Raw genomic sequence first — 22,791 nt, 5'->3', positions numbered from 1 at the left:
CTTTAACCATAAGTTAAATAAGAGTACTTGTATTTAATCTGTGCTTTCACTAATTTCACTGAAAAACTGATTTTCAAACTACAACATGACCACCTGTTACATAAATTTGGATTTGATTGAGTTTAATTATTAATAGTTTATTATGTTTTTATTTTTACTTATAAATAAATAAAATCATAATAACTAGAAGGAAGTTACAATAACCAAACTAGGTATACAGTTAAAACATTTTAAAATCATAATAAAATAATCCAATTTGTTTTGTATACCATAGTCTCGCCAAATATATTAACGTAGTTCTACATAGGGGTCTGAGATGTGTTTATGGCTAGTTACTAAAATTATGAAAATTTACATAAATTTTAAATTTGTTTATTCCGTTTATAACCATTTTTTTTTTTTTTTTTGAAAAACACAGTGAATAAATTATGAAATACTTAAATAATAGCTATAATAATTAAAAAGTAATTCATATTTTTGAAAAAAATGTAATTCATTTAAAAAAGACTTAACATGAATAAAATACAATGAGCAAATGTAAAAAAAAAATTAAGGTTATAAATTATAATTATTTAATTTTTTGTTTTTTAACAACTTTTATTTTATTTTTATGTTTCTCTTGTAACATTCTACTTCGTTTTCCAGGTCTTTTTCTTTTTTTTATAATTGGGTCTTCTGGTTCTGGTTTACGACTCATAACAGACCCGGGGCTTTCTACAAGTTCCACAATTGAATCGCTAAAATTAAATAAATTATTACTAAAGTTTTATTCTCACTTAAGTAAAAAAGTATTTAATATTTATGTATATTTACCTCTGACTATTTTCTAATATATTATTTAAACATTCAGGTAATTCAAAATTTGATAGCCATTTGATTTCAGACATTTTAAATTGATTCACTAGAGGTCTAAAATGTTCATAGGATCGTGAAAATGATTTGTGCAACGATTTGGTAAGTATCCACACTCTGCTAACCATAGCAAGTGCAAGGTTCATTTCTAACCAACATTGGCCATTTTGGAACACCTTCACTATCAGTTGAGCTGTACCTTCACTGAATTGCTGTAATTGATTGATCAGACTTAGTACTGCTATTATACGAGTACCAACCCATTGACAAGCTTGTTTTGTTGGCATACCATTGTCAAATGTTGACAGTAAAATTAATATAACCTCAGAGATGTTTAGTTGATGGATTTTTTTTATATAAATAGTGATCTAAAATATTAGAAAATATATTGAGTAATAATTAAATTTATACCTAGCTAGTGTTTCTGGAAAACTGATAACTACTTGTTTAAGGCGTCTAAAAAGTTTCTCTCCACGAAATTTATTTTTTACTTTACAGCACATTCTTGAAATCAGAGCTCCTTCATCAAATAGTTTTTTTAAATCGTTTATAGCTTGATTTGTGATAATATTTTTACACATATTATGTAAGTTATCTAATTTCTCTGAAAAATAAAATGCCATTTAAAAAAAATTCAACAATTAAAATATCAAAAATCTATAGACATATTACTATAAATTATAATATCAAAATAATATTTTGCCCATCAATCTATTACATAACATCAATTTGCTATTTATTATATTATTAATATTCTATTTTTTTAATATTATATTTAGTAAAAAATTAATAATTGAAATTAAGTCATGGAATTTAACAAACTACACTGTAAGGAGATCACTTTGAGTGCAATAGATCTTAAGTATAGGATTTTAGTTTATCAAACACCATGAACATGGTGTAGTGAGGCAGTGTTTATTTTGGTCTGTCCTTTTATATGGGTTTATTGAAATATGTCAAATATACATCAAACACATTTAAAATTGCATAAAAACTGAAAATAAACAACAATATATTTCAGTTTCTAGTGATTTCCAGCTGATGACCTTACAAGGCTTTAACAGTGGATTACAGTTAATTTATTAAATAGGTACAAAATATAAAAAAATTTAAAAATATATATCGTACAATATTTGTATTATAAGTGGCACAAAGTTAAGGTTTTACTAATTAAGTAATAACTAATGTAGCTGACGGGCAAAATTAACAAGACTATTTATAACATCTTTTTTTTATAGACATTAATGACTATAATCTAACCTTTGCTGATGGTAGCTTGAAGTTTCATTTGCTTTGGTTTGGGAAGATCTATCCGATAACAACATTTTAACATCATTAATGATATTATAGAGAAAAAAAATAGGTACTGTTAGTTAAAGTTTTTCAGTTTTTAATGCTTAGTGGTAATATCTAAGTAATAAACTAATAAGTAATACTAGTAACAGCACTAACAGCTATTCGTTTTTGAAAACTATTATCTTTCGATACAATAATATCATGAACCATAGTATCACGTGGTATCACAACTTTTATTTAATCTTATCGGAGCATTTATTTCGCTCCAATTTGTTTTAATCGACTTTTGTTCCACAAAATACTTGTTCCAAACGTTGAATTGTTTATAGACCACGAGCTAGTATCTAATATCTATTCTGTGGTTTCATTCATTTCTGTGGACATCAATATTTATTTTCGTTTTACTATTCTATGGTTATATAATTAATAATAATAATAATAATAATAGTGATTACCGGTTGATAATTTCGAGTTTGATACTTAAAATTTTCAATATTTATAATAATAATATATATTAAATTATAATAATGGTGTTTTGGCGGTTAAATTGTTAACGTTTTATGTTTCTCACACGGTTTTGTTTAGTTCAAAACTCATTCTACGAACCGTCCCAATTCCTATTAGTTTTAATTATCCTCAGAATCTCCATATAGATTTTAGATAGTCGTGATTTTACTCGTAACATTATAATATTCCGTGCTCGTAGTGTTTGTCTTAGACAACATGTCTAAAGTAAGTATAGTCATATCATCAGTTGTACACAATTTTAATATTTTGCTTAACACACATGTACTTATATTAACTATGTGTTTTCCAATGTTTTCACCATTTAAAATTGAAATATTGTTTTCATTGTTTATCAACAAAATACTTGAAAATAAAATTAATTTTATAGGATATAAGATCATATCTTGTAAAAATTGGCATGGTCAATAAAAAGGAAGACTTAAATAAAACAATTTCGCCAAGTCAGAAACCAAAATCATCGAAAAAAAAGCATGTTCTATTGAGTGACGATGATGATGATGTAGTACCTCCTACACCAATAGATAAAACAAAACAAAAATTACCTGAAAAACGAAAACTCATTAACCCAGCAGATATTTTTGGTTCAGAACCAGTAAAACAAAGTACCATCAATGTGGTTAAACAAAAAAAAAAAAACAAGTACGTATTTTATTTGTATAAGCCTTTTTAAAAATGCGCAACCACGGTAATGGGTAATCTTTACCTGTATAATTAATTTTTAATATATTATGTTTTTAAATAAAATATGTTTATATTTATAAATATAATTTATCAACGGTTAATTAATTTTATACTATATATTGTGATATTTCTTGAAATAATGGAGATAACATAATTCTGTTTTTCTAATAAGATTCACAGAGACAAGAATTACAAATATTTCACGTTTTAATTTACTTTAATGTTTTGATAAAAAAATATTAAAAGATATATTTTTTTATTTAATTATTTTCAAAAAATTGAAATATTGTTAAATAAAATATTGTTTTTTATTTTTGTTTGTTTATAAGTACTACTTAAATTTGAAAAAATAAATTTAATAATGCATTTATTATTATTTAGGTCGATCTGCTTGAACAAGATTTTGATTTTGAATGGGGTGAATTAGACAATATTGAAAAACAACTCAATGACTCAAAATCGAGTGATGTAACTGCATCTCCTAAAAAATCTCCTGTTAAATCAAATCAAATTACACCAATAAGCTCTCCAGATAAATCTAATACTTTCAAAACACCCACAAATTCACCAATTCATAAGAAAAATATAGTTGTCACTCCCAAATCATCACCTAAATGTATTTCAAATCTGACTTCATCTCCAAAACAAACAGTACAATTAACAATAATACCTCAAAAAACAAAAAGCCCATCAATGTCACCATTAAAATTGGGACCCGTAAACAAAACAACCAAGTTAAAATTAGAATCTCCAAAAAAAAAATTAAATTTTGACGATGAAAAAACAATTATCGGTAAATCAGGTTCTAAAAGAAAAATATCACCTACTAAAACACCAGAGAACAAAAAAATTAAAATAAGTTCTATAGATTCACCTGACACCCAAGTAAGTAATATTATAATTTATTTACATATTGCATTATTTAATTTATCATATTAATTAATATTTAGGAAAGTGGATATGCAACAGAATCATCTTCATCCCAGCCAATTAAATCCACTGTTCTTGCTGACAATATTGAATCAAAACTCTGGGTAGAAAAATATAAACCGTTAACTTTAAAACAAATAATTGGTCAAACAGGGGAAAAAAGCAATGTTAATAAACTAGTAAATTGGTTAAAATCCTGGTATTCAAACCATGGAGTAGGAGTCAATAAAAAATTAACTAGACCAAGTAAGGTTGAAAAATATTATCAAATTTGTAATTATAATTTATAACATATAAATGTATCAATATGTTTTATAGGTCCTTGGGCTAAAGATGATAATGGAGCTTTTTTTAAAGCTGCTCTACTTTCTGGTTCTCCTGGTGTCGGTAAGTACTTGTAAATAAATTTATAATTTCATGACACTATAATATTGTTTATATTTTGATTTTAGGAAAAACAACAACTGCACATTTAGTTTGTAAAGAATTGGGTTTTGATATTGTAGAATTTAATGCTTCAGATACAAGATCTAAGAAACAATTACAAAATCACGTATCTGAACTTTTATCTTCAACTTCTTTAAGTCCTTTTTTGGGTGGAAAATCTGTGACTAAAAAACATGCATTATTAATGGATGAAGTTGATGGTATGGCAGGCAATGAAGATCGTGGTGGTGTACAAGAATTAATAATTTTAATTAAAAATGCTAAATGCCCAGTAATATGTATGTGCAATGATCGAAATCATCCAAAAATACGTACATTGTCTAACTATTGTTTCGATCTTCGATTTCATAAACCGAAGTTGGAACAGATTAAAGTAAAAATACTTCTTCACTTAAATAGCTAAGTATATCAGTGCTTATAATGTATAATTTTAGGCAGCTATGATGAGTATATGTTACAAAGAAAAATTGAAAATATCTCCAGACACTTTATCTTCAATTATTGCTAGTACAGATAATGATATAAGATTAACACTCAATCATTTATCAGTTGTGGCTGCAGGAAAAGATAATTTAAACATTAACAAAAAATATATTAAAATGGTAATGTATAACTGATATTAAATTCAGTTATTCATATTTTTTATGTAATAATTTTGTTTTAGGGTCCATGGGATGTTGTGCGAAAAGTTTTTTCTGCTGAAGAACATAAATCAATGAATATTACTGATAAATGTGACCTTTTCTTCTATGATTATAACATATCTCCATTATTTGTTCAAGAAAATTATTTAGCTGCCGTTCCTCATGATGTCGAGTAAATTTCTTTTTACATAATCTTTTTTCTATATGTTATTGGTTATAATTTTTTCAGGGGTCCTAAATGGAAAACATTTGAACGTTATTCATTAGCAGCTGACAGTATACGAATAGGAGATATAGTTAGTGCAAAAATTAGATCTACCAATAATTGGAGCTTACTCCCTGCTCAAGTAATTACATTTTAATATTTTTACTTTTTTTATATAAGGAAAAATGTTTAGGTTTTCATTTCCTGTAGATATTTGTTACTGTTACAATAAATTAATAACTACTATAAGTTAAATTTAAAAATACAATTTTATTCATGTACAAATAATATAACTATGGACAATTTTTTAATTTTTTGATTAAAATTGTTTCTAATTCTATTTCAAAATTGTCAAATAATAATCAAACACAAACAAAAAATTATACTATGATAATTCTTTTAAAATTAATTTAAATTATTAAATATTTGTATTTTATTTTAGGCTATATTTTCTAGTTATTGCCCTGGAGAATTTCTTAGAGGTCATGTTAGTAAACAAATTAACTTCCCTGCTTGGCTTGGGAAATTTTCTAAGGGAAATAAAATGAACAGACTTTTACAAGAGTTACAAATTCATACGAGAATAAGGTATGTGTATATAATAAATTATAAATTTGTTATTAAGAAATTTGTTAAACTTATTAAATAAATAATTTAGATTATCTGCCAGTAAGGAAGCAATAAATCTTGATTACTTAAACACTCTTCGAGATAAAATTCTCAAACCTCTTATTGACGAAGGTAGTGACGGTGTTCATAAATCTTTAGAATTTATGAACCATTATCATCTTGTGAAAGATGACGTGGAATCTCTTAATGAACTATCTTCATGGCCTGGACATAAAGATCTCATGTCTGACATCCCAGCTAAAGTGAAAAGTGCCTTTACTAGAGCGTATAACAAAAGTGCACCGACATTCAACATAACGAAAAAGAATAAAAAAGCCATTGATAATGTTGAAGGTTTGGGTGATGAACAAGAAATTGATGATATTACTGATGATGAAGATGAAGAAGATATTACAAATGATGCCTTGATAATGGTATGTATATACACAATATAATATATATTAATTATTATTTATGATATACATAATTTTAATTATATTGTGTCTAGGTGAAGAAAAAAGCCAGTAAAAAAGCAGCATCACCTCCTCCTGATAAGAAAACCAAGAATAGTGGTAGAGGTAAAAAAAAGAAATAGTTTATTTTTTATTATTGCAAAAATTGTTTCCTATTTACTTAAACATTATAATAATAACAGTTGATTATGAGAAATAAAATATAATTTTTGTATAACATTTTTTTTTTTTAACTGCATCATATTTAATTTGTTCTTCAATACATTTTTTTTTTATAAGATTCATTAGTACAATTATTTAAGTATTATTTTTAGAAATGTTGGATAATTGTTATAATTTCTTAACTTATTTTTCAATTATTGTGGTATTTGATGTACTGATGTTGAATGATATTGCTGTATTCATTTGATTTTTAATATTGATATCAATGATATTTATTCTTTGAGGATGATTTTCCATGTGACACGTGGTCGGAAACAAGTTTACAAAATATGTCTTTGAAATGTTTATCCAATAAAATGGTTATGTTGGTGGTCGCCACTGATTAGATGATATAAAACATCAATATTTATTGTTTTGAAAATAAACTTAACAAGGGAGTAAACAAATTTCTATATGAAGGAATAGCAATTAAAAATAATATGATATTAGAAACTGGAAAGTAATTTTTTTAATTTAGTCCTAAAACAATACATAAAGTATATTTTTTTATGTACCATTTTATGTCCATATATATATATTTGTATAGCCAAAAATTAATAATGTATATTTTTGAAGCTTGAAGGCATTAAAAAATTTAAAAATTAACTGGTTCTGCTATATAGTTGATATAGTGTTGAATGTACCATACCATTGAGTATGTCTTTGTAACAAATGTGTTACATTTGAGGTTTTGTTAATGAATTATTAATATTATATTTACATCATGTATTATTGTTATTATTTTTTTAGCCAATATTATTATCTACTAAACCATATTATGGCAAGTTAATTTTTCATATTTTTAAAATGTATGGTATAATAAGGAATAGGTTGAAATTAATCCATGTCATAACTTTTTGGAGTAGTAATAGTGATTTGATTTTTACTCTCTTTGAAAAGGAAAATGAATCTAGTTGGTACTTTGGGGATCAGGTTTATTATATATTGTTCTTATTGTAGTAAAAAAAAATCAAAAATCGTTGGTCACTATTTTTGTTTATAAGCATTTAAAGTTCAAATGTTTACAAAATATGTCAAAATCTCGAAAATTTGCAAGGAATTTTGAAGTTGAAAATTTATATTTTTGTGATTTATACCTAAGGTTAAAAAATCCAATACAAGGTTCTCCATAACGTTTTCTTCAAAGAACTGTAAAAAAAAATTCAAGCGTCTATAAAGAAAAAAATTTATGAGCGTGTGAAATTTAATTTTTTACGGAACCGCATAAAATAACGATATGTTACAATTTAAATATAGGTAATAATATAATACATCCTACTAATTAACCTACTTATCCTAGACTAGAGTGACAAATTATCTCCTGTTAGAATCGTTTTTTGTGTACCATGATACCTATCATTGCATTCAAACAAAGCGCGATACCCATTTGCCCACCCTTTTTAAATTTATAATCTCTATCCTGTATGGTATATTAGTAGGCATCTATGTATAAAAGAATAAATTGTTTTTTATTATTGTTTATTTAACAATTCATTTCAGGTTATTCAGTTAGTTTTCTTCATACAAGCATTTTTGGATTCAGATACACCAAACATCATGTATTTTTTATTTACCATTATTGGAATTGTACTTGGCGTTGTTTCCTTATATAGAATACTCATCATATTTCGCAAAAATACTGGAAAATGGTTAGATATGATACCGAACCAGACATTTCGCCGCAGACCCATGTGAATATGTGATATTTATTTAAGACTAAAGAAGTCAATATAAATAAGCTTGTCCAAAATACTGTGTCTGGTGGTGTTAAATTCGAAGTATCTGTCCATGAACACCGTGACGAGGACGGCTGGCGGGGAACTTCCTGAAGGATAAGAAGCTTGTAAGCCAACAATATCAGCTAGCGAAGCACCCTAAGCCGACTTCGAGCTGGGAAGCCGCCAGCACACCGGCCTTAACGAGGAACTAACTCGCATTGTGGTGCATATTGTAGGATCGCGTTAGCTTTAAAATTGGGTCGTAATAAGTCTATTCTTTTTAAAATAAAAATTAAATTTATAAAATTATACATGACAAAAAATAATTTTTTAATTATTAAACTTAAAAAATTAATAAATGAAAATACCTACTAAAATGTAATTTTTATTTATTTAGTTTTAATAGTACTACTGCAAAGCATTAAGCAATTTTAGCTTTTTATAAAGCTTACGTTGGTCGCGAAAAATGTAGGCCTAAAAAAGTGGGTCGCGAGTCCAAAAAGGTTGAAGACCACTGATATAAACTAAGTGTCATATTAAACTATTTAGTTTGTTTTTCCCATCAATTATTTTAAATTGTGTACGTTACGTTGTCGTATAAAAGTATGTATTTACAAAAAAATGATAATTTTTTCCCTCGCCATTATTATTATATATGATGTCGCACACAACTCAAGGAATAGATATTATATATTAATGAATGCTTTTTATGCAAATAAAACAATAATACACGTATAAATATGTTTTTAAGTATTATTTTATACATATATTATGTATATATCATTTATCATATATTTTTTTTGATTCCATATTTTGAAGCAGAATTTTTTCAGATTATTTTAATACATAGCAATCAAAGTTCGGACAAGTAGTATACCAAAATTTTGTAGGATATACCTACATTTCACCACTCCACTCAACATATAAACTTTAAATACTTATAAACTACTTGTCCTAATTGGGTTTTATGTATCGAAATACTCCAAAAACTTTTTTGATTAAAAATGTATATTGTCATTCAAAAAAAAAGAAAACTTGAAAAAAATATTAATAACTATATACTTTTAAAAGAAATTTGATATTTTAATTCGACTGGAAATTATGTAAAAACTTTTTTGCAAAACCATTAATAGATTTTGAAGCAATGAGTATCTCCATGAAAGAATCGCCGTATATAAACATTTAATGATTAAATTTATTATGTAAACCGACATTAGTTTTGTGACACGATTAGACATTAGTGTAAAAATATGATAGACATTAGACAAGATATTTTAAATTTCTTTTAACTTTAAAAACATTAGACAAGGTGAATCCCACCTTGATTATTAGGTTATTCTGTGGTATCAGCATCAGCTGCTCTAATGCTCTATTTCAGTGTGCCCAAACTTCTTCACAAATATAACCTTAAAATATATTTCATAACCTGCGGTAATCTACAACCATGATTAAATAAAAAACTGATTGTCAACTTCAAAATCAACATTTTAAACTCACTTTTCAGCTCGAGTTCAGACTGTTCAGAGTATTCATACTTAGTGATTGACTGGTTGAGTCATTACATTTTCACCGCATATAACCATATAACGTTTTCGTTTGCGTCAACTTACGCAATAATTTATTGAATTTTGAATCCATCCCAGTATTTTTTAACATTTAAAATGATGCCCTTGGTCAGTGATAAATCCATTGCACCATCGTCGGAGAATAAGCCCGCCGAAGAACCAAAAAAATTAAAAGCTTGTTGTGCTTGTCCGGAAACGAAAAGAACCAGAGATGCTTGGTAATATTATTTCATCAATTCTGCAGCTATATTTTAATTTCATTTTGTATATAAGCAGACCTTATATAATATTATCTACGGATTTGTAAAATTAATTATTTTCTGTAATACGAATTAACAGTAATTAAATGTTTATCAGTTTTCCTATTTTTATTATAAATCAGACACTAAACCTTTTTTGGGTTACCTGCTAAAATGTGGCGATCAGTTAAAAAAGTTAAAAAGAAATAGACGTGCCAGTAATATTTTCATAAACTTAAAGCAATTTTTCTCCACATAACACATTCTTTACACATTTAAAAGTACCTATATTTTAAATTATTAAATGTTGTACAACTATAATCAAAGCAGTTTCCCTTAATTTGTATATAAACTCAAAAATACCAATATTTTTGTTTTGATTCAATTATATTATGAATTATAACATGTTCATATATAGTATATAAAAAATAATAATTCAACTTAACTATTTATTTTACAATTTTGAGAAGTCTTGATCAAGTTGTAATTTTACTATTTTGCGGTACCTATGTTTATATAATGGTGTTAAAAATCTAAAATGCACGGATACTAACTTTATTACTAATGGTAACTTAACTTACCAGTAAAAATAAAAGTTTCTGTCATCTGTGAATTTAAAACCATTTTAACATAATTATATAAATCTGGGGTATTCATTGTTTTTTATGTAGCAAGCCAATTATTATTTTTTTCAAATTTTGAGGTTTGCATTTGTAATAAATTATTTAAAAAAATATCTGATATGCTTTAAATGTATTTGTGGGGTTCAAATAGATAAGTGGGGCCCCAGATTAAAGCATTCTGACATAAATACAAGTACTTTATGATAGTATACCTCTTTTCATCAACAATAATTAAGGTGATTTTTAAAATCAATTACAATTAATTAATTTATTTTAAAAACTTATCTAATATCTGAATGTATCCGAGAATTTGTTGGGAAAACCTCATATATTTTAAGATTATTAAATCAAGTTGCTTATTAGAAAAACTTCAAATTAATAAAATATTAAGTACAATTAAATCTCATTATAATGAATTTCATTAAGAATAGAAATCTCCTTGTGGAATAAATCATTTGGTTACTAGTTACTATGATAATAAGTACGTTCTATTATATTTGTGCATGACATATTTACAATGATTATATAAATTAAAAGCATTTTCTGTTTAGTTTTACTAAATAAAATATATATTTATTTGCGTTCAAGTTTAAAATCATTTTTGCAATAGGGAAAATTTATGAAATAGATATATTATTTGAATTTATCTCATCTGTTTATAAAAATAAACATAGATAAGACCAAAATGTTATAATTTATCTGTATTTTTAAAATTTGATTAGGTATTATGAATACAGTATATCATATTGTAAATATAATGCTAGTTATTTGGATGTTTAATATTTTGTACAATTCATACAATTTCATGTCAAAGATGTACTCTAATATAATATTTTGTATACTTCATGATTTATCAATATAATAACATTTATTATAGATCATTACTATTTATAATATAATATATAATATATATAAAAAAAAAAAAGACAAAACTAAATCAACAAAAATCTAATAATATTTTAATTTTGACAGTATTCAAGTATCATTATTATACAAGTAAAAAATATATCTTAAATCTGTTATTTCTAAAACTATCCTTGCACACACACGCATAAATATATGTGTATATATATATATTAATATGTATACTTTATGGAAACTCAAATTATTGACATTATTTCTAATAATTAATTACAAAAAAAAATCCAGATTCATAAAACATTATTTATTATTTATTTATTTATTTGATTTTTACAGTATTATGGAAAATGGAGAAGAAAATTGTCGACACCTAATTGAAGCACATAAGGAATGCATGAGAAAAATGGGTTTTAATATTTGAATAGTAAGCATTCCTAAAATCTGTTGTAAATGTTTTTTTTTGTACAAATTTACACTGTAGATACATTAATTTTGTCTAGTCTATTAAATGTGTATTAATTTAAAAACCAAACTCTATTTATTTTATGAGTTCTAGTTTTGACAATAAATAAATTAAATTAAAAAAAAAAATATAATTATATTCTATAAAGTATAGTATTTTATTAAAATCACTACCTGTAATGATGGATTTTAAGTAATTATATCATAAACATTAAATAAAGTAACTTGTAATGTAGATATTAAGACATTCTAAAAGTGTTAAACCTTATAGTTTGCGTTTGGTCTATAATTATATTTTACAGGATTTTAGAATGTATAAAAAGGAAAATTAAAATACAAACAACATTTTTAAGCTCTGCAAAAACGATTTCAATTTCTTAATAATTGTTATGAACCACGAGTAGATTTAATTGTTTTGCCACTCTGGAACAATTAAAAACATTATTAAAAATCATTTTAATGAAACTAGCGCATTGGTATTTTAAAGTATTTCCAAACTACTGAAATGTAATGTTTAAGGGGGGAAGTTATAAAATTAATTATGTGAGAAATGTATTAACAATGGTAATTATTATAACTTCTTTACAAAATTCAATACAACTGTCTGTTTTTAACTTAACACTTACTTAGATACTTCTAAAATATGAATTATATGTTATTGTCAATTATTTATCACCAGAAATCAATTTAGATATTCAATAATTGGTAAGTAAGTTCAGTAACCACAAATATTTTTAAAGTAAAAACCAAATTAAAAATTGAAGTTTTTTTATGACACATAAAAATATTTTTCTATGTACATATATAGGTTTTTTTTATCATTTATGTAACAGTTAACTTAAATAATCAGAAGGGTTCAGAACTACCAAGGGTTATAGCTCTAAAAATAAGAATCACTGACTTGTTTAATAATAAATTAATTTACAAACATATGCAAATTATTCAAGAAAATTGTGTTATGAAAGTAAAATATTTGATTATGTCTAGGTTAAAAAAAAATTAGGCTGTTTAATGACTCGGTTATATAGATACTAATATCATGAAATTGTTAAAAAGAAAATAATATTATTTTCATTGTCTAGTTACCTAGGCTTAGAATAATAACTAACTTAGTAAACAAGTCGGCAATACACTAGACAAATAATCCAGAATTTTTTAAAACCAGAATTAAATTGTGAGTAAATTTTACTTACTTCAAATTCTGAATCACTTGTGATTATGCCACTGACTGTGACTAGTTGATACTCTTTTGCCTTGAATGTGTACATAGATTTTCTTATATGTGACATAGTTGTCATTCCAGCTTCTGTTCTTAATTTATCATAATGACCACTTGGATCTAATACTAACAGCAGAATTGTACCATCAGATAGTTTTTCAACACCGACTACAGTTCGACTATGACCTAAAAAAATACAATAATAACATTAATTTATTAGCTTTTACCTAAAAAAAAAAAATACATAATTACCTTCATGTTGTATATAAACCGGAGGAATAAATTGTTTTTTTCTATTGCTAAAATGTTCATACAACCAGTGAAACATTTCTGGATGAGTATTTTTCGAACCAGTTGGTTTTCGAAAGTCAATTAATAATGTCCTAAACAATGGAATATATTCAATTAAAATTTAGTTAATACATTATATAATTAAATATTTTTTTCATTCAACGTATGTAAAGACTGATTAGAAATGTATTGTAAAAATGTCGAGGATTTTAAAAGAATCAAATCTCCTATCATTTTTTAACACAAATATAAAGTTAAATCTACAAAATTTATATTGATGAGTTAAAATGCATTCAATGATATTTTTTTTTCATATTTCAAAATTAAACTTACTTAATTTTCAAAGCTGTTAGCATAGTTACAACTTCAGTAGCTCCGATCCATTTTTTTGTGTTATACACAGTACCACCTAATTGTTCTCTACCAGGTTCATCAATACCCATGCTCCAGGATTTTTCTAAATGTTGCTGTAATCTTGATATAGATGGCATCCATGCCCGAGGTAAAGGTCCTTTCTCAACTTCCCACACTCTTGATATATGTTCATTATAATCCATTTGTAAAAGCATACTGGACATTAACATTTGCATATTCCTATATCCACATCCCCAACCTTTGTCGCCATAAGTTGATCTATAATGATCGGTTGGAGAAGCCAAATGTAATTCTATTACATTAGGTGATGAAGCACTGAAGTGACGAATGTACTCAATCAAGTCTAAAAATATTTAAATAAAATGTACATAAATAACACCAAGTATAAAATTATTATTTAAAATTTGTCAATATAATATAATCTGCACATTATACATGGTAAGTTATGCTCACTGTAAGATATATTTATGCAGGTAGAATCATTTTGAACATTTCTGCCATACAAACTTATAAATGGACACTTATCATTATATTTAATACCTATTTTATTTTTTACATTGGCAACATACGTAGAATTAGTATTAGAATTGCATTTTACTGGTAAAATACTTGGGTTTAAAGATAACAAACTATTACATGAGTGATTATCAGTTACTTTTAGTTTTCTTAATACCAAAGTAGGAACTACACAGTTTTGACTAGTACTGGGTAAATTCAAATCTAAATTACAGCTACTCTTTTGGACAGAATTTTTTGTTTTTGATACATTTGAAAGGTTTTGATTAAATTGATCTTGAAAAGAAAATGTTTCATTAACATTTGACAGCATCATATTTTTTGGATTTAAATTTAATTTAGTTTTTTCAGCAGTATAAGAAGCTGAGTTTTTAATTTTCTTCAATTTTTTTCTGCACATGATTTGATGACACATAAGATTATTAAAATCTATAGGAATCTCACAAAACTCGCATGGAAGCAAAATATTATTGTTTTTGCCATCACATTTACTTAAGGGGTCATTTTTTGTTTGACATTCAGCTTGATGAGTATATACATTTGTTAACACAATTATAACTTCCTCCAAAGCCATTTTGTAGAATACTTTAATTTTCACATTTAACAAAACATATAAGAAAAACTACGAAATCAAAATTTTAAAGTAATAAACATTATTTAAAACAATAAATAGAATATTTTATAAATCATATTTTGATATTACTAAAGAAATAAAAAAATAATGCTTTATCTCAATTTAATATTAATTTGTTTTAAATGCACAATAAAAAAAAATGGTTGACAACTGATAAGATAAAATTATCATATATAGTTGTCAATGAAATTATAATGCAACATAACCAATTCATAATGTACCATACTTGTTTTATCTTTTACAGAAATGATAGAAATAAATCACAAATTACAATACAACATTTTTTTCCATTTATGAAAATATTGAAAATCATTAACAATAAGTACTTGAATAATAAAAACTGAATATAATTGTTTTTCTTTATAAGTTTATTTATCACTCACTTTACTTTAAAAAATTATTATTAGACTGTGGTAGCTGACTTTGAAAACCATTTAACTCAGGAAAATTATTTTAATTGGCTAATTTATGTTTCACCCTAGACATTTAGTGATTTTTTTTTAGGGTATAAATGTATGCATATTTTGAAGTTTTAATAGAAAAAATTTATGAGATATCTTGTAATACATTTTTCAACTCTTTTACTCAATAACAACTATTTTATCATACTTTTGAAGATAAATTATATAAAAAATATAGATTTATATGAAAAGTTGTATTGTATGAATATAAATCAAAGAAAAAATTATCAAAAATGTTACAATGAATATAATACATATTGTATTTGCTAAAAAAAACTGCAAACAATAATTTTATTTACTTTAAATCTCTTAAATATATCAAAAAATGATAGTTATCGGTAGAGTTCGGATATCAATCGGATGTAATGGTTATAATTTCATTGAAATATGCACTTAAAAATATCAAAATATTATGCATTTTTAATTATTAAACATGATTAATTTTACTATAATACTGCTTTCAAGGGCGGCTCCAGAGACTTGGTTAGGGGGGGCCTTAGTTTTAATTTTTCTTATAATTATAGGTTTTTCATAATATATACATAATATAGACAGCACGTACATACTGTCATACCTACATACTTATACGTGTCTATGATAGTCAATGTTTTTAGCTTATAATTTTTTATTCAACAATATACAATTTTTTTAGAAATATAGGCCTGAGGGGGAGGGGGTGTAGGCTCTCCCTGGAGCCGTCTATGACTGCTTTGGTGACTTGGGACATTGGCTACAATAATCTTAATTTATCTTATTTACAATTTATGGATTGTTTTGCTAAATTACATGAAACATATTATATATAACAATATGAAAATGTGTTGTGTAATTAAATAGCATTCACTCGTCATGCACACAATTAAATAAAACGCGCTGAATTGCAAGGTTAGAATAAAAATTCAAAAAATTGATTTTACGTTGTAAAATTGTTTTTGTATATGTTAAAAATAATAATAAAATGGAACTTTTTAAATTATTTCTAATATGAAAATTAAAAATATACTACTAAACCTAGAAATAATCACTATTTATAAATATATGCTCAAATGTGCATTAAATTTAAAATCTAATCTTCATAAATCAAATTAAATTCATATTTTGGTATAATTCTGATGTTTTTAAAATACATGCTAAATTATAAACATCAGAGTTCAAGTTACTAGTGTTGAGGAAACAATGCTGACTGAAGTTTTTTAAGAGTTAAATACCACTCATTAATTATCTAATAATAGTTACATTTAATTAAACTTTTTTTTTTCGTGTTTGAATCGACAACATCGTGGGGACCGCTTACTTTATTATAAAAGATACGTAAATTGCTAACTTGAAACTAAATTATATATATTATATAAGATTGAGTTTGGATCATTATAACTTAAGTAAGCCAAGTAGTGGTGGGCATATACAATTTAAAAAACCGAATTTTTTGGAAAAAAGTTATATAAAAAGCAAATCCATAAATTAAGAAAATCTGGATAAGAATTTGATTCAAATCCGGATTTGGATATCTGTTTAATTAAGATATTTGGATTTCATGCCCATCCCAAAGCCAAGTTAGATGCTAAAAAATGTATTAACTACATGCCTTATTACATAGGACTATATTATACTAATTAGGTACAAATAATTTGTACTTTAAGATTGATTTTTAATATTTTTTTTTACTAAAAAGAAAAAAAAAAATTTTGTTACATGTGATTCTTACAAAATACAAATTTAAAGTATATGATGCTAAAAATGTAAAATTGTTCACACGTTAATTGTCTATATTATCTCATACCCATGACATACATTTCATATATACATAATTTGTCACTGAAAATTCTATTACATTTATATAATAGGTTAGGTTATACCTGTATATCACAATGAATTTGGTGAATAAACAATAATAAAAAAAAACATTAGAGAAATCAGTATGCCATAGTTTTAGGCGCAATAAACCATGCCATCTAGATACTACTGAAGTGTTAGGGGAATTTAATTAATTAAGTAATAATTTTATGAATGGACAGATTTAAAGAAATTAACAACTAAACTAACCTCTAGTAGCTGATTCACCAGTATCAAGTCCTTTACTTTCAGCCATTTTTATTTCATATATTTTATCGTAATAATCATAAACAGTTAATTGGCCACTGGATACAGCTTCTTGTAGGTTAGTCATAGTTTGTTGATTATAATTGCCTTTGTTGTCCATGCCATAAGCAGATTGTAATTTTTGAAAATCTTCTTGTTCTTTTTGTTTCATACGTTCACGTTCTTGTTTTTCCAATTGTTTTGCCAATAGTTGATCATGATTGGGTAAATGGTCTTGGGTAGGTGGTGTTGAACCTTAAGACAAAAAAATGTATTGATACATTTTTTATAAACAATATATTGTATAAAAAAAATGGTATTACTATGACCAGAATTTCTAATTTTTAAAAGTTGAATTTAAAAAACTGTATGATTAGATCTTGAATTTTACTATTAATAAGATAGTAAGATGGGAAAGATTGTATAACAAAGAACACAAAAATTGTGTTTAATTTATAGAAGAAATTTAACTATCGAATATTGTTAGTAATTAATAAAGCTAATATTTTTAAATCATAATTTTTGAATGTAGTATAAATGTCATAGTAAATAATATAAAATATATAAACAATTTTTTATATTACCGTATCAGTAAAACAATCAATTACTCTAGTAACAAGTTATTCTCGTTTATCTATTTTTTTTATATCTTTTCAGAATTTTTTTTTATTCACAATTTTTCAAAATTAATGTTGAACAAACACTATTAAATATTTCATATTTTTTTTATACTTATTTTTCCAAAAACATAAATATATACGTATTTTGGTTCTTTTATAAGGTACATTAAATTCCCAAAAATAAATAAATAAAAATTGTAACTGGTAAAAACTCAAAAGTAATTACAAGAAATTGTTAATTTAATTTTGGAAAATTGTGCTGAAATATAATACCTGATCAAAAAACATCAATCTAAATAATTGTAATATATTTAGTAATATAAATTTCTTAAAAATTTAGTTCATCAAAAACAATTATATTTTAATCTGTATGGATTTTTTGATTAGTCTAGACTCAGATCTTGCAGATAATCCTATTTAGTCCTTATGATCATATTGTTTATAAATGATAGAAAGAAACAACAATATAAGTGTACTATAGTAATTATTTAAATTAAAGAGAATAAATAATTTGACATCATATTATAGAAATATAGTACATAATGTGCAGTAAAAGAATAGAGAATAATCAGTGCTGTAGCCATAAAAAAAAACAGAGAATATACTATAAAAGTTATAAACAATCTTCATTAGATATTTTGGTAAGTATATAATTTTATATTATTTCACTACGACATAGAGTATATGACCATAACTAGAAGATATATGGCATATATTGTCATATACTCTCTTCTACAGCACAGAGTATAATAATAATAATAATAATATACTAATATACAATAACCAACAGGCAATACCTCGGTAATGTTGCTCAATGTGTGCGTCCAAATCTCTTAAGCTATCAAAATTTTTCATTCCGCATATCACACAACCTTCATTGATACTTTCCAACAATGGTATCCTCTGACTATCACAGTCCTATACATACAGAAAAAAACATACAACATAATTATAACGATAATAAAAATATTAAAGGGGTACAGTAGTGACAAGATACTGTGGTGTCTTTATATTACCGTTTGAGGGCTAACAATATCGTGGTGTTCTTCGTTTATGTGAGTTTCGAGATTATCACAGTGATCAAACGCCAGCGGGCATATCGGACAAGGGAAGTCTACGGTACCCGGACGTCGGGGACTGCCGGGGTCAAAATGCATGCGATTAACATGTTGCTGCAGACGGTCAGTGTCTAGGTCTACGTAGTCGCAGAGCGGACACCTGACATCGGAGTCGGCGTCCAGTTTTCGGCGCTTGGACGATGAACCGACGCTTGGCGACGGACTCGTAGACGAGTGGACGTGTCGTTCCGTTATATGGTTGGACAGTTTGTTTTCGGTCAAAAACGATTCGCCGCATATCTCGCACACAGTCTTCGATCTTAGTGACATTTTTCTGCGGACGCAATGCGTTTGGAAAACAAAATTGCGATTAAACAGAAGACGGGGCGGCGAACAGTCAGAGCGAAAAAGGAGTATCCACTATTCGTCGCTGTAGTCGATGTTAATCGTTGTTTTCGTCGTCGCCGTCGTCAGAGAGTTAAAAGAAACAACGAAATAAGAATGGAGAAAAAATAATGAATTAAAACAAGCCAGAAAAATTAATTTTAGATTCCTCCTTTATGCTCTTCGTAGTTCGTGTGTGTGATGCGTGTATAATAATAATAATGTATAATGCAATACGATGTGTGTATATAATAATATCACATCGAGCATAATCATATAATATTATTATTATTATTATTATACGAATTACGACAATTCGATTATCAATATCCCAGAAGCAGATAACAAAGGTACGGGGCGACGAAGGTTGGCCAACGCTACGAAGAACGGGCCAGCTGCACCAGCTGAACAAGGTCGTCACGGCAGGATAAATACGGTTCGATTCTACTATATTCCGACGACCGTGTTTGACGGCGGACCGCGGACGGATCAGCAAAGCCGATGTCTTCGTTAGTTTGTTCGCCCTTTTACTGAGATGAACGACGTGATCGATGGTTTTTGCGACCACCACAGGGGACGGATTTACGCTTTACGCGAGTAGACCATCGGAAAAAAAAGACCCAAAACGACCATGGTAACACTTACTTACCAGCTGCTGTTCTTGATATCGTCACATGATTTTTTTCCTCCCAGGCAAAAGTATCCCCCACTCCCACTTCAAGCCATTACACTGAATCATTTATCAACGTTATCACTAGAATTCAATAATATTATTATTTGTTAAATAATAAAAATAAATATCGCTTATCATTTCTTGCCTGCACGCCGTGCACGTGTGTGAGGGTTTTATTTTTCATACCTAATCTATGCTTTTTCTGCATGTTAGGTAAATATTAACTATACATTTTTTATACTTCGAACCCTCAAATTTCAGTACACCATGTCAACACATAACAGACCATTGAGAAAAATCCAGTCCACCAAGTCCACTTCAGACAACCGAGAGGTGCGCAAGGTCCCCGTGCCGTCGCATAGGCTTACACCGCTCAAAGAACACTGGTTAAAAATTTACACGCCTGTCGTCGAACACCTCCGATTGGATATCAGATTCAATGTCAAATCCAGAAATGTTGAAATCAGAAATCCCGTTCCAGATGATGAGATCGGCTCACAACACTTGCAGAAAGCCGCAGACTTTGTCAAGGCGTTTGTCTACGGGTTTGAAGTGGAAGATGCACTGGCATTAATAAGACTGGACAATTTATTTGTCGAATCTTTTGAAGTATGTATCTCTAAATTATAATAAATTAATAGTGTATACTTATATGGCATCAGTTATAGACCGATGGAGGTTACTTATAATCTCATTATCATTTTTTTTTTTGTCATTCATCATTGTATCATGACTTTCATTTAGCAAGAGTATCTACAACAATGAAATAATATATGTTTTTGATAATTGATTTTTGTTTTCCTCAATGTAGATTATTATTAATTTAGGAGGCTACATTAAGGTTCAGAATAATCAGATTGATTTTCCATTGTTCTAACAAAAAATTTATAATTTACATAGCTAAAATTATCATTTGTTGCTACTTAAATCATTATGTTATATCTCAAACAACAGCTATTATATTAAAAGATTTTTCTGTTTCATTAATAAGTATATACAAAATACAATAGCCTTTAATATTTATAAACAAATACTGTAACTGTATTAATATTATATACACAACTTTTTTTTTACTCACTTCATTAGTCACATCTCATTCATTGACCAGATATCTGTAATAACTGCTAATTTTCAATACTTTATAGATTTTTACAAAATATATTATATGATATAAAAGTTCTGAAAATACTAGAAAATAAGTGATGAGTATAAACAAATAATATATAAACACTAAATAAATGAATTATTTAAGAAAAATAAAAAAAAGAAGCAACTTAGTATTGGTCTGTATTTCAATAATGTTGTGTTAAAAATTTAAAGTTTTAACACAAAATAACGAATAACATTTTTTGGGGAATTAGCTGTAGTGTTTTCATGTTACAAACAGTAACATCCCAACCACTGGATATAAATTTGATATTCATATAAGTACCTCTATATTTTGTAATGTATCCCTCCCTCCCAAAAAAAAATATAAATATTTACTTAACTATAGAAAATTTTAATATTGCTTATATTTTTATTTAGGTTAAAGATGTTAAAACATTAAAAGGAGACCATTTATCTCGTGCAATTGGTAGATTGGCTGGAAAAGGAGGACGAACAAAGTTTACCATTGAAAATGTCACAAAAACCAGAATAGTATTGGCCGACACAAAAATTCATATATTAGGATCATTTCAAAATATACAAGTAGCTATGAGAGCCATTTGTAATCTAATTCTTGGATCTCCGCCTTCTAAAGTTTATGGACAACTACAACAACTCTCCAAGAGTAAAGTTTTATAAATTTGTATATTTTAATATTAAAATAAAAATGTTATTTTCTATTTATAAATAATTAAAATGTATACAAGTTTATGTACAATAAATAATTTTGGTGACAAATAATTTATATTATCTTAATGGAAGATAGCGAAGTCACAAGTAATTTTACCTAATATGGTAATTGTGTAATTTTATTAAGTACATAGTAAATTACACAATTCACAAAATGTTTAATTATGATAAACTGATAACCTTTGAGTAATGTGAGTTATTTTATTTTTATTTTTGAAATCTATATAAAAAAAAAACAACTATTTTAAAATTTAAAAAAAGTAGGTTTAAAATAAGTATTTATTTATTAAAAATATTATATGATATAA

The 22,791-nt window shown here is 26.3% G+C and overlaps 5 protein-coding genes across 6 annotated transcripts; 3 read left to right on the top strand and 2 right to left on the bottom strand.

The window, feature by feature from the left end:
- Positions 1-564: 564 nt before the first annotated feature.
- On the bottom strand, positions 565-2,318 carry LOC113554375. Its single transcript, XM_026958192.1, has 4 exons — positions 2,113-2,318; positions 1,296-1,456; positions 814-1,220; positions 565-737 (listed from the first exon to the last, which is right to left on the bottom strand). Exons 1-4 carry the CDS (start codon positions 2,186-2,188, stop codon positions 569-571), a joined length of 813 nt encoding a protein of 270 aa, XP_026813993.1. The 5' UTR covers positions 2,189-2,318; the 3' UTR covers positions 565-568.
- Positions 2,319-2,525: 207 nt separating this feature from the next.
- On the top strand, positions 2,526-6,893 carry LOC113551705 (replication factor C subunit 1). The gene is made up of 12 exons (XM_026954108.1): positions 2,526-2,880; positions 3,044-3,319; positions 3,739-4,242; positions 4,308-4,533; positions 4,606-4,674; positions 4,740-5,107; positions 5,169-5,336; positions 5,399-5,550; positions 5,608-5,725; positions 6,026-6,171; positions 6,242-6,626; positions 6,701-6,893. Exons 1-12 carry the CDS (start codon positions 2,872-2,874, stop codon positions 6,785-6,787), a joined length of 2,508 nt encoding a protein of 835 aa, XP_026809909.1. The 5' UTR covers positions 2,526-2,871; the 3' UTR covers positions 6,788-6,893.
- Positions 6,894-10,048: 3,155 nt separating this feature from the next.
- On the top strand, positions 10,049-12,693 carry LOC113551046 (cytochrome c oxidase copper chaperone). The gene is made up of 2 exons (XM_026953056.1): positions 10,049-10,367; positions 12,209-12,693. The coding sequence occupies exons 1-2, from the start codon at positions 10,246-10,248 to the stop codon at positions 12,291-12,293; spliced, it is 207 nt and encodes a 68-aa protein (XP_026808857.1). The 5' UTR covers positions 10,049-10,245; the 3' UTR covers positions 12,294-12,693.
- Positions 12,575-20,586, bottom strand: LOC113551044 (zinc finger-containing ubiquitin peptidase 1-like). 2 transcript variants are annotated; one of them, XM_026953053.1, is made up of 7 exons: positions 19,546-20,586; positions 19,327-19,447; positions 17,874-18,164; positions 14,178-14,562; positions 13,806-13,936; positions 13,528-13,739; positions 12,575-12,757 (listed from the first exon to the last, which is right to left on the bottom strand). In XM_026953053.1, exons 1-7 carry the CDS (start codon positions 19,915-19,917, stop codon positions 12,722-12,724), a joined length of 1,548 nt encoding a protein of 515 aa, XP_026808854.1. In that variant the 5' UTR covers positions 19,918-20,586; the 3' UTR covers positions 12,575-12,721. The 2 variants fall into 2 exon arrangements, with proteins under 2 accessions (XP_026808854.1, XP_026808855.1); XM_026953054.1 differs by lacking the exons at positions 17,874-18,164; positions 19,327-19,447; positions 19,546-20,586 and adding an exon at positions 14,673-15,397.
- A 181-nt stretch (positions 20,587-20,767) lies between these two features.
- Positions 20,768-22,534, top strand: LOC113551045 (RNA-binding protein PNO1-like). Its single transcript, XM_026953055.1, has 2 exons — positions 20,768-21,253; positions 22,172-22,534. Exons 1-2 carry the CDS (start codon positions 20,912-20,914, stop codon positions 22,430-22,432), a joined length of 603 nt encoding a protein of 200 aa, XP_026808856.1. The 5' UTR covers positions 20,768-20,911; the 3' UTR covers positions 22,433-22,534.
- Positions 22,535-22,791: the final 257 nt, after the last annotated feature.

Source organism: Rhopalosiphum maidis, chromosome 2 (assembly GCF_003676215.2).
Source record: "Rhopalosiphum maidis isolate BTI-1 chromosome 2, ASM367621v3, whole genome shotgun sequence".
Classification (NCBI taxonomy): Eukaryota; Metazoa; Arthropoda; class Insecta; order Hemiptera; family Aphididae; genus Rhopalosiphum; species Rhopalosiphum maidis.
This window is presented reverse-complemented; position numbering and strand designations above follow the sequence as displayed.